The 12552-nt window shown below is 44.9% G+C and overlaps 1 protein-coding gene across 1 annotated transcript in view; it reads left to right on the top strand.

The window, feature by feature from the left end:
• Window positions 1-12048, top strand: part of LOC119431909 (zinc finger protein 596-like) — a 53060-nt gene extending 41012 nt beyond the window's left edge. Inside the window, exons 3-4 of the mRNA XM_049657208.1 lie at window positions 5561-6068; window positions 9933-12048. Coding sequence (XP_049513165.1) covers window positions 5561-6045 — 485 coding nt within the window. The 3' untranslated portion in view covers window positions 6046-6068; window positions 9933-12048. The remainder of the gene's footprint in view (window positions 1-5560; window positions 6069-9932) is intronic.
• Window positions 12049-12552: the final 504 nt, after the last annotated feature.

Raw genomic sequence — 12552 nt, 5'->3', positions numbered from 1 at the left:
GTTCCAAAATGCAATTTATTCTGCTCCAAGCTGCTCTAAAATGCAGTTTTGTCTGCTCCAAACTGCTCCAAAATGCAATTTGGCTTGCTCCGAAAGTTGCTCCAAAATGACTTTGGCCAGTACCACCCCTGCACATTGCTTTTCCTATGTTTTGTCCAACTCTAAGGTGATTACTCGTGCATGTAGTTAAGCTCGTTCGATGTTGGATTAGAGAAATCATGAACACTTCTCTTTTCAAATGACGGTGCGGGTATGGTAAAAGGAAATTAAAAATTCCCTCTTTGTGTCACCTACGATCAAAGGCTTGTTTAGCGAGTCAAGCAACAACGCTCCTAAGCATAGGCGTATCTACCGGGGGGGCAAGGGGGGCACTTGCCCCCCCGCTCTCAAAAGTGGGGGGGGGGGCAAAGTATGCCATTTGCCCCCCCCACTTTTGAAAGCGGGCACTTTTGGCTGCACGCTGGAGAGTCCAAGAAAACCACAGCAGACGCTAAATTTTCTTTCTAAATAGAGTGGCCACGCATGTAATGCTTTTTTTACTGCGTATCTCCTGCTTGTGAAGCGAGGACTGTCTTTTGTGCCTCCTCGGGACACGCTGTAGCGGATGATGCGCGGGATTCGCCATACACGCTCGCGTTGCGGAGATGGCCTGGCGCTGGGCAGTTCCCGCCCTAATAAATGTCAGCTTGCGCTACTTGCATCATGCCTAGCTTTTGGGGCCGATAAGTCTGTATTTGAAAACACAATAAGCTTGCCATATTTACTCTGTTGGCGTGGGGTAGGTCCGTATAAACAATTATAATCAGCCGCGCCCAACGACTGATGTGCCTTACACGAAATCGTTGGGTTATCAAATGCTGGAACTATTTAATCTCTGTCCAGAAATAGCCTACCCATCGTTGCAGTCTCAGTATCTTCTCACCATCAAAAATATAATCAAACCTCTTACAGGTATAACTGTAGAATTTCACTGTGTGATCACGACTTATTGTAGACATGTTCGTGAAAATGACCTTGGTCGAAGGTGATTTCAATACCAATAGAACACTAATTTTTTCTAAAGGCTTGTGTCACTTCTCACGTTGTCGATTTCATTTTCAGTCTGTTTCCAAATAAGAGCTGCACTATTACTTGTTTCCCGACAGCGGCAAAACAGCAGATGTTTCATATTGTGAAAAAAGTAGGGTCACTTTTTGGTGGCGTGTATCGAAATTTTGCACTGTGTAGGTTGCTTATGTGCTCCCGAAGACAGTTAATGAATAGTCTCTTCCAATTTTTAGGCGTTAGACACGGCATTCAGTTCTTTTCCCCCGGTATTCTAGGTAAACTATGCGGAGTACAATGAGGAGTTATTTATTCGGAGTACGGAGAAATGTTCTGAGTGACGAGCAATAAATGTTTATTCTGTGTAGGTTCTCTACAGCTTTGTAGAAAGTTACTAATTGAAGCGTTTCAGGGTGTCATGCCGTTGCTAATTGAAATGTTTCCCAGACTCCTAAAGCAACAGCACGAGAAACGGTCGAAATTCCGTCAGAACAGATAAAATTTTAAGCGCAATGCGTTGCGAAACTTTCACTTTCCTGCTTTAAAGCAAGTGATGCAGATAATTACTGAACCCTCGTTTTTCCATGTGTTTTCGTGCATCATACGAGATTCTTAGTTTGTTTCTCCACTGTCCTCTGTGAGCTAAAAAAGGTATCTTGTTTACATCTGCGGATCATTAGGGGCATGGTATGGGTAATATGTAGGAAATGTTCCAAATGTGTGGGTTAAATGTGCATTTTCTAGTAGAATTCGTATGTAAGTGGTCCATTGCGTTATTAGTCTGTTTTAAGAGTGGTGTAAAACTAAGACGGCTGTGCTGGCATAATGACAACTACAACTGAGATGAAATTTTGCGAATATAATTGAAACAAAATGCCAAGTTTATGTGCGATGGTAAATGCGTGTTGATCAAATACTGATTTTAAAAATTTTTTACCAAGTGTTCGAAAGTATCATCATCATTTAAGGACCCCTGTCGGGGTATTACATAAGGGGGAGGGGGGGGGGTTACAGAGGGTAAGAATAGGAATATAGACATGCATGGTTACAATTTCCTACAGCCTGTGGATTTCGTTTTAGAACACAACTAAAAAGAAAAGGAACACAAAAAAAGGAAAAACTTCGCGGCACAACGAATACAATGCAAAATCAAATCAGTAAAAAAGTCCCAATGTGCAAGGACAATCCCGAAAGAAGGAAAACACAGTACGGTCATTATAAAGTTAGAGTTTGAGGTAATCAGTAAGCAGCTGTTTAAAGATAAAGTGGTTACGCTCGCTGACAACTCTATCTGGTAATTTGTTCCACTCTGCGATAGCGCTATGCAAAAACGATTGATTAAAGGAAGATGTTGAACCATGCAAGCGCTGGATGCTGCAAGAGTTAAAAAGGCGACGAGATGTACGGGTTGGTGGAATAAGAAGCCTTCCATGGTAGGTGTGGGAAGTTATAGTCGATGGAAACGGCACAGCTTTGCCATTTTCCGACGCAACAACAATGGTTCGAGTCCTAAGGATGATTTAATCGTACTGACGCTTTCTTGACGGCTGTACCTGGAAGTGATGAATCTAGTGGCACAATTTTGTATTGATTCTAAAATGGTGATTAAGTAAGCTTGGTGCGGGCTCCAAATAGCTGAGGCGTATTCAAGTTTACTTCGAATGAAAGTTTCATAGGCTAGTTTTTGTGTCGATGGGGGGCACAGGGCAAGGGTACGTCTGACGTAACCAAGTGATTTAGTAGTGTCGGTAGGCAATTTTGTGATGTGGTCGGACCAAGTCAACTTGCTGTTAATGGTGGTACCGAGATAACGATATGATTCAACGGTGGATAGGGTTGTCGAGTTTAAAGAATACTGGAATTCCTTGTTAGAGTGTTTACGGGAGATCCGCATAACTTTACATTTGGAGATGTTAAGTTTCATAAGAGAATTGGAACACCAGGTTTCTATTAAATGTAAGGCTTGTTGAAGTATTGCATGGTCGGTTTGGTCCTTGATGCGACGATAAAGTAAAAATCATGCTGCTGTTTCCCAATGCCCTAAAAGAGCTCTGCGTTTCAGATATTTTATACATTGAAGGAACAGACAGGTTTTAAGTGCAATGCGTTGCGTATTTTAACGTCTCTGGCTTATTTAGAAGCCTTACCAATAATTATTGTACCCTCATATTTTATTTCTTTTTAGACTGTCTGGCGTGCGTGATATACTAGGTTCGCCTGGTGTCCTCACCGAACTCAAGGCGGCAGCTTCATTATGTTTGGTGACTGTAAGGACAAGTTATAGGTGATGTGTAAGTGAAGTTCAGAGTAGATGGGTAATTGGGCCTTTTGCAATAAATTGCGTATAAGCACTGTAGAGTGTTATGAGCGTGTCTTACGAGCGGGGAAGAATTGAGCCAGCTGCCCTGGCAGAACTATAAAAGCCATCAAGACCAAATTTAGTGAAGATTGGTGGTATGCTATGGAAACTCTCACAGGTGCGAAGTTAAATGCGGTTGGAAATGGAAGGAGGGAGGGCACCATGGTAAATGTTATGGCGAAGTAACATGTGTGTTGATGAATTACTGGCTTTTTAAAAATTCCCAACAAAAAGTGCTCCAAAGCATTACACGGGGACGAAAGTTTCAAACGGAACAGTCATATACGGGCAACTATTTAATGTGTGCGATGTAATTACAAGAAATTGAAAGCTTTATCGCAACTGTTCGAAAGAAACAGCTTCGCTGGAAACCGGGTTATAATTCTCGAAGGTCCGCACACATCTTCTGTCTTTTTTTTCCTAGTGGATATTGCAAGTAATATATGTTGATTGTACTTCGTTGCGTAGACCCTCGACAATACTATTACCAAATTAGAGATACACTTATGATGTAGATTTCAAAACCAAGTACAATTCTTTTGTTTAATTAGTAAAATTGGCTGTAACAGATGTGCATTTTTTATGTGCGCTGTACTGCGGCTATATAGACGTGGCGGAATCCGAGACCTCTGTGAGACACTCACTGCCTTTTGTCGCTGCATCATCTTGAAATTTTATATAGTTACAAGAAATAAATGCAAGTTCTAATAACTTTTTGGGCCGCCATGGTTCACCATGTGTGATTGATAAATAGGTCGATGGCTGTTAAATATAAAAACAACTGATAGACGCATTTCTAGGCTATTTCGCTTACTGTAATAGTAATTCGCAATATATATATATATATATATATATATATATATATATAGAGAGAGAGAGAGAGAGAGAGAGGTAGAAAGGTCAGATTTCTTGCGGTTTGCCCCCCCACTCGAGAAATGGTTGGTACGCCACTGCTCCTAAGAACTGCTCGTATGTTCCCAAGAACATAGCTGCAATAAGGACGGTTGATGAAGGTTTAGTTTCTGGTTATAGTGCATTTGTAGTCCCATTTCGTATGTCGTTTAAGTGATCTTCGCTACGACATTACCCTACGCACATTTTTTAATAAATTTTTTTGAAATAATAATTGTCATGATACTTGCATGTGGAAAATCTAGCAAAGGCCTAGATATCCCTGATGGTTCATTTGCTACTAATAGTGTTAACAGGCTGCAGGTTGGATATAGTGAGAGCGTCATGTGAATTCCTTGTGTGGATTTCAAGCGAGAACATTTATCCAGAATGATCATCACAGCGAATATCCATGCGTAAGCGTCTGCAGAGCAAGCTGAAGCAGACGACAAAGGTTGATGTACACTGATTTAATTGCTGAAGGCGATGTACAGCACGAGCATCTATAGTTGGAGGTGAAACAAACGGAAGGGGCGAACGCGAGAACTGTGGTTGGTGACAGGGGTGAAAGAAACGTACCAGATCTAGCAGCTGCTGCGGAGTGACACCAAGTGACGCAATCTGTACAAGTGGCAAAACAGCCCTTTCGCCTTATCAAAAGGGAGACACTGTTATTAGCTCAGTTGGCTCTCCTGTATATCTTACAATGTGCAGAGAATGTAGTTTAGGCAAGGTAATATATAGCATGGGATTCAGCCTGAAGAAACCTGTTTGATTTGTGTTTGTTTGAGTTAGTTTCAGTGACAGAAAGAAAGTGGTGGACAAGTTACCCTCAGTACTTTGTAGTTTCATTTTGCTTTTGCTGAAGTAATAAAAATATTGTGGTACTTGTTCACAGTGCCCCGGTAGAGGGAAACAATCTTTTGATCAATCCACTGAAATGTGGCTGTGTTCTCCACTAGTAAATGAGGTGCCATTCTAACCTTTATACATTTTTGTTTCTTCTACCATATGTTTTTCATTTTCTGTTAAATTTCTTTCATTCACATTTCATTTCTTATATGTGTGTTGAAATATCAGTTGATGGTTTCATTGTGACGTGAAATAAGTGCTCCCAAGACAGTAATGTGTGGGTTGGGTAATCTTAGGTTATCATGTACTTGGCCTACAAGTGTGGCAACTCTTTTTGATTACCAGGTCTAGCAATAGTTCAGTTGTGTAATTTCTCATTTGCATGGCTTTCATGTGCTCTCTGTGACTTTGCAGGTTCCTCGCCGTTGGGGTCCTTGGAGCAGTGCGAGTCGTTCGTGTCCGTGCACGGCCGGCTGCATTCCTGCTGGTTGTGCCCTTACAAGACCAAGCAAAAGTCGCATTTGACGGCTCATGTGCGCACACACTCGGGCGAGCGCCCCTTCAAGTGTCACCTTTGCCCGCGCGCATTCGCTCAGAATTCCGACCGTATACGGCATCTGCGCACACACTCAGGAGAGCGCCCCTATCAATGCCACGTGTGCCAGGACACATTCAAGAGAAGTACCAGCCTTACGCATCATCTGCGCAGCCACACGGGAGAGTGTCCCTATCCGTGCCACCTTTGCCCACGCAAATTCAACCAGAGTGCCCCCCTGAAACGGCATCTGCAGGTCCACACAGGAGAGCGTCCCTTTTCGTGCCTGTACTGCAATGCGACCTTTTCACAGAAGGGGAATCTCACGGCCCACATGTCCTGTCATGCAGGAAAGAAGACCTAAAAGCCGGGGGCTTGCAGTTTTTCGTAGGTCAACCGATTCATCGAATTTTTTATGGCATTAGGTGATCTCTAACGTGCAATGACAGGTTTCCTGCTCCTTCAACCATAGAGTTTCTTGTAATGTTAGTTGAGGTATCGTAACTGTGTACGAAAATTCTTTAAACTTTGCCTTCGTTCGACTTCATAGCTATGCCAGCATATCGAAGCTACGGTTTATCATGAACTCGGCTTGGCCTGAAATGTGCTCGTGACTATGTTCGGTATAGACCACTTATAACGTAACTGCCTATAGTGTAGGACTGGATACAGTGCGGTCTTTTCAGACTCCCGTTAATTTTCCCATAACACTCCATGGCTACACGTATTGCTTATAGTGCAGTTGCGGGAAGCGAAATACCGGTTACAGTGCAGCTGCCTGGGAGTACGGATGTCAGCGGAGACGGTGAACGCTCCCCTCAAACGGGCGCCCCACCCAGTACTCGAGGAAGAAAGAGAGACGAAGTGGAGGGAAGGGCACGTGGTGCGAACGAACAGCCAGTGAGGCTGAAACCAGAATCTCGAGTGCGAGTCGTGAAATATCACGGCTCGCATACTGAGCGAGGGCCACGAAACTGCCAACGCCGGCCACGGCAATAAACGAAACATTAGGGAGCGGGCGGCGCCGGCGCATGCGGGAGACCGTGGAATGTGAAGGAGGAGGGCGGCAGGGAAGCGGATTTCGCCTCGGCAACTCTGCCGCTTCGCTGGCTCCCCTCGCCCTCCCTCGTAGCTCCCTCACTTTCGACTGTCACCGTGCGCGCCCGCCGCCGTGCAGGCGCCGCCGCTAGAGCCGGCCCGGCGCCAGCTCCCCGAAGTTTGGTTTTCTGCCGTTATTGGGAAGCGGGCGTTGCCGGCGTAGGGGGGGGGGGGAGGCAGATTCGTTGGCTGGCCTGGGACAGCGCCGCTGCTTCCCTCTGCGCCGTAGCCGCAGCGTGCAAGGTCAACACGTGACTAGGAAGTAAAAGAAGCATAAGGAGAAAGAAGGGTTCACTGCCATTTTCTACGCGTGGCTACGGTAGCGTGGCTGAGACGTCGGCATGTACATGCATGTTCCGGCGCAACGCAGAATCGGCGACCTTGCCATTTGAGAGAGGGTGAAATTTCCGCCGCATTTTTTTTTTCTTCTTTTTTTTTTGTTTTGTTCGCGCGCGACATTGAGGGGTCTCTCCTAAGCTTTTACTCTATGGCAACCGGAGCAATGCCGGTCGGAGGCGCCGCCACGTGATTTGGTTCGAATTAACGAGATTCGACTGTCAATTGAATGCAAACGTTCTAGCCGCATTCCTCGACTGTCGCTTACGCGTGGCGGCTCGGTGCACATGTTTTGCATATGTGCGGGCCTTGAAAATTGTTGCTTTGTTTATAGTGCGGTACCGCTTATAGTGCGGATATTCGCGACTCCGGCGACATACGTTATAAGCGGTCTACACTGTATGACAGGAAGCGACGCTACTCCCACTGTGATTGTTTAACGAGTGGTACTCGCTCTTGCCGACGTTCTGGGGATGAAGTCCTTTCTTTGAAGGTTAGCGATCCAAGGCTGGTGGATGAGCATATTTCTGTATCCTCCAGGAAAGCCGTACATCACGAAGTGCCAGTAACACGTTCGGACAATTGCAGCTGCGGTCCGCAAACTTGGCCACACAGATTCATTCTATTGCTTAACATGACAGTCACTATTTTTGCAGCCAACTACTGCACACGTCTTCAATCCACATGATTCAGTCTAGCATGATTGGACATTGGAGCACAGTGTGTTAGCGACAACTCGGTTGCATTTCCGACAGCTGATCGCACAGAAGCAAGGTAGAAATGGTAATGGTTTCGTATTCGTGCGCGGTCGCTGACGAGAGGTATGGCGCGCCGTCGTGAGCGCCATCTCGTTTCTCTAAAGCAAACTGCTCCGCGAAAAGGGTCAATAAGGAGATGCTCGTCTGGGAAGCAGATGCATAGGCATCTGGCATGATATCTCCTGATGCACATTTGCAGAAGATGTTTCACGTGCCGATTCCATATTCCAGTCACGTCAGTGATGGTGCATTCTTCGGATTTTGCTGGCTAGGACGTTGTTCAGAAGTCCAAGGTAGATCTTCGTTAGGACGAGGGACATGTTAATCTTCTTGGGATCGTCTGTGGGAATTTCTGTGTCGCCTGGGAAGGTACAATACACTAATTGTTATCAGTATTGATCTGACAAACGCATATTCAAAGAGAATACAGTGGAACCTCGATGATACGATCACGGCTAATACGAATTTCCGGATGATACGAATTTTTCTGCGGTCCCAGGCCGAGCCCCATTACTTTGCAACGTGCTAGAAAACGGTTGTTACGAATCGATTTTCGACCCACGTCGGTTGATACGAATAAATGCCGTCCCACCGACGGCCGCGAAAGAGAACAGCGCGCAGTCACGCGCTTTCTCCCTTTCTCTTTTGGTGCGGAGGCGCGGACGCGACGCCGGACAGCGCGGAGGCCGCGAATGGGTGCGAATAGTTCGAAGCTGTGGCGCTTTTGTTGCTTTTGTGCTTTTCCTCCTTTTCCGCAATCCATCGGGCGGAGTGGCTGCCGTGCTTCGGGCCGCGTTCTTTTTTGCGCCATTTTGCCTAGTCGCAGCGAGCTATGTCTACCGAGATACGATCTCAGCTGATTCGCGCGGCCGTACGCCGAGGCGCGGGAGCCTCCGTTGGCACGTCTTGCCGATGGCACAGGGCGATTGTGGGTTTTGCTGCTGGAGTCACACGATGCAAGATAGCGCGGCACGTAATCCACGGTGCAAGGTTGCGCTCGTTCAGTCGGGTGCTCCTCCGCTTCTCCCGCTAATCGCCGTATTTTTCTTGCCGTAGGAGTGCTTCCGTATTCCAAAGGCGTGCTTCGTCCAAAGTTTATTCGCCAACGAGCGACGATCCATCACTAACCTGGGAGTTCTCAGTAATCCGAATTCTGTGTGTCAAGTGAAGACGCCGGCATGGTTTACGAAGCAGACAACTGTGGTTGCCATCTTGCCCCTGTCACAGCAGCAACCAATGGTGAGATGCCTTTCAGCACGGCAGCCAATCGGAGGCCCGCTTTTATCAGAGGGCCCGTGTGACTACCTATCGCAGACCCGCGCTTCTTTGGTGTTTGTGCGTTTGTTACAAGTTGGCGACGACGGACGAATTGAGAAGCGGAACGGCGAAACTTTGAGCTTTCGCACGATACCAAGATGGCGGCGCTCGGTGGCGGGAAATACGAGATATGGCTCCGTGAACTGCGGTGATGTTGCGCGATTTAAAGCTGTTTTCTCGCCCTGCGCACTGACGAATTAAAACTTTTTCGGGCACTTTCAGTGCGTTTTCAGCCAAACCATTTTGATGCAGCGTAGATTAGGCGTTGTAGATACCCAAACGCGTGGTTTTCAAAAATAGATTTTTCTCGGGATTTTCGCGATCTGATCCCCGCGTCCCCCCCTAATTTAGCTAGTTTTAATTGTGTTTCGACGATACGAATTTCGGCTAATACGAATATTTTTCGTGACCCCGTGAGATTCGTATCATCGAGATTCCTCTGTATGTGGGTGTGTTTTCTAGGAGCTGCTTTATTCTACTGACACCTATATTCAGTTTTCACAAACTGAGAAAGAAAAGTCGCAGCAGCCTGTAGGAAAATGTTTTCTGTGTTTTGCATGGCACCTCAAGTACCTGCTGGTGTTAATGTTCTTGCACATGTAGAATGATTCCAACTGGACTCTTCACGCAGGTGCCGCCAGTGTTCTTGCAGCTTCAAAACCCTGTCTGTGGAATCTGGAAACTTCAAATGAGGTGCATGTGCGTGCCCACTAAACCTCCACATCTGCATCCTTATTTTCAGGGAAGCCGACAGCCAAGACCACAGCCAAAGCAGCAGCCAGAGTAGTAATGGCTAGCAGGGCACATCCCACCTGAACACTTGATTTCTCACCGCAGCCTGCTGACCAGGAGCCTGCACAGTTGAAGCCATGGTTGCCGTGACAGTTCCCTCTTTCAATGTTGCCAACATTGTAGCATTTGGATTATGTATTGTTGAGATAATGCCAGCGAGTCTGGGCATTATGCACTATTTACTCTTTGAAACAGCATTCCGTAATCTATGTTATGCAGTGAGATTGATATTGGTGCATTTTCTTCAAATAAATGCGTGGTCTAGATACGAGACAACAGATTAAATTGGGCAAGTTCATTGTTTGCCACTGAAGTAAGCACGGTACAGATGACAGATTCATAATGCCCTTTCTGCATTCCATTTTCTCTTCTCTTGTTGTGCTACATTTTATTTATTTGTGTTTATTTATATTGATACATATGCTGTGGGCTATGGCACGATTGTGGAAATTGTCCAATATATCATATATCTTGTGCTATATGCTTATTCTCTCCACAAGACCTGTCTCACCCTTATATATGTGCCAGTTATTGCTAAGGGTGACACCTGATATTAGTGCATGTACTCTCACCCTAAATTTGGAATCAAGCCTTCAACACTAATCCTTACTTTAAGGATATTAGCCTTACGTGCCTTGTAAAACCCATTTCTCTGCTGAGTGCAATGAATGTTAGTTATATATGTTTTAATACTATCGACATGTTTCTCCTAAGTTACCTTATAGATTTGCATTGTCTTTCTACAGATTTATTAAGACCGTGACCTAAGGTATATGAGTACCTTGTGCATGTTGCCAATGCGTAATGAATTTAGCTGGCCATATGAGATAATGAGCTTCTTTTGACCTACCCGCCGTGGTGGCTCAGTCAGCTAAGGCGTTGCGCTGCTGAGCACGAGATCGCGGGATTGAATCCCGGCCGCATTTCGATGGAGGCAAAATGCAAAATGCAAAAGTTAACATAAGGTTACCTGAAATAGTGGTTATATAGGAATAATAAGAAGGGGGCGACAGCAGGGTGAATAATGGTTGATATGAACTGATGAATGCTTCTTTTCAGTGTCCTTTAACATTGCGAATATCAATACGTGATTATGCTAACATGTTAGCAATGCATAGTTTGACTCTCTGTTTTTTTTCTTGAACTTTATGGTGTTCAGAGAAAGTGATGCAATTAGCCCAAAGAATTGAAGCTACTGCACAAACATTAAGCATTTCTGGATCTCAGGAAAGGCTACATGTTCTCTGGTTTCGAGTGTAGCACCTTCTTGCATTGTACATTTTGTCTCAGTTGTGAACTTGGTTCTTTGAACTGCATTTGCTTTCACTTTGCACTTTACTGGTATTCATTAATTGTCAATACAGTTTTACTGCACAGTGTACTTAGCATTGCTATTCTTTTTACTTTTTGAGAAGGCAGTATTGTTCACATTATTATAGCAAACAGATTTCTTGTACTGTAGTTTTGTTGAAGTGCCATGAATGTATGGTTCTTATGTTGTGTTTGTAGCAACCATTATATGCCTCATTGCATACTCTGTTGTACAATTTTGAATCGGTACTAGAAATAGTTCTAATTGCTTTTTACACCCTACACAGACTATACTGTCTTCTAATGCATTTTAGCGAGTCTGTAGCTGTTGGTTGCAAGTACCTGTCTCTGGCAGTCAAACTACAAGCGTCCACATGCACTGATGGCTCCACATTCAATACTTACCATGTAGCTCCAGCAGCAGCATTTCTATGGCGAACATTAATTTTCAAATTCCAGGGTTTCTATGTCTTACAAGTAGTGTTTTATTAATGGTCACTTGGTCTGCAGCACACAAAAATAATCTAGAACATTTTGCACTTGCAGCATGCAGTTCATGCTGTGTTAAGCCAGCTAGGATTCAGTGTTTTGATGTCTTGTCTAAATTAGCTAGCAAGGAATCCATAATGGCATACCAGAAGTGAAAGGAGCATCAGTGTACAATCTTTTATCCGTGTCTTCACTTCGCAACATATTTACACCTGTGAGAAAAACAGTGCCTGTTACACGGAAGTGTTTATATTTTTGTGCCTCACTGTGAAACCACACAGGTCTTTCAAATTGATGTCACATATCAGGGGACGTATTCTGAAATGTTCCACTTCAGCGATATTTCGCCTAGGCGTCAATTTCGCCTTCAGGCACGTGCTGATTGGCTGTTTTAAGAAAATTGGATTAGCCGATTGGCTGGTTGAGCCCGACGTCATTCAATTTTGCTCAACCAGCCAATCAGCGCACACCTGAAGGCGAAAGGCTAACTATCGCCGAATTAGAACGCTTCAGAATACGTCCCTAAGGGTTGCACTCTGATTGAAAGTGGTTTTATCCATGATTCAGCTGGTCCATGGAGCTAGTCCTATTGTCTCTAATAAAAAATATCGCAGTCTGTGGTATACTTGCTGTTGTGCTACAGTCTGTGAGAAGGCATTTGTGCAGGACTAACTTGTTGCACACTTGCTGAAGTTGCCATCCTAAAACTAGAGCATGCTGTGTTGAAGGAATGTTCTCACATCTATTGATAGATCTTTTGTGCAGAAACA

Source organism: Dermacentor silvarum, chromosome 10, assembly GCF_013339745.2.
Source record: "Dermacentor silvarum isolate Dsil-2018 chromosome 10, BIME_Dsil_1.4, whole genome shotgun sequence".
Lineage (NCBI taxonomy): Eukaryota > Metazoa > Arthropoda > Arachnida > Ixodida > Ixodidae > Dermacentor > Dermacentor silvarum.
The sequence above is the reverse complement of the archived record's forward strand: the minus strand, read 5'-3'. Positions and strand labels throughout refer to the sequence as shown.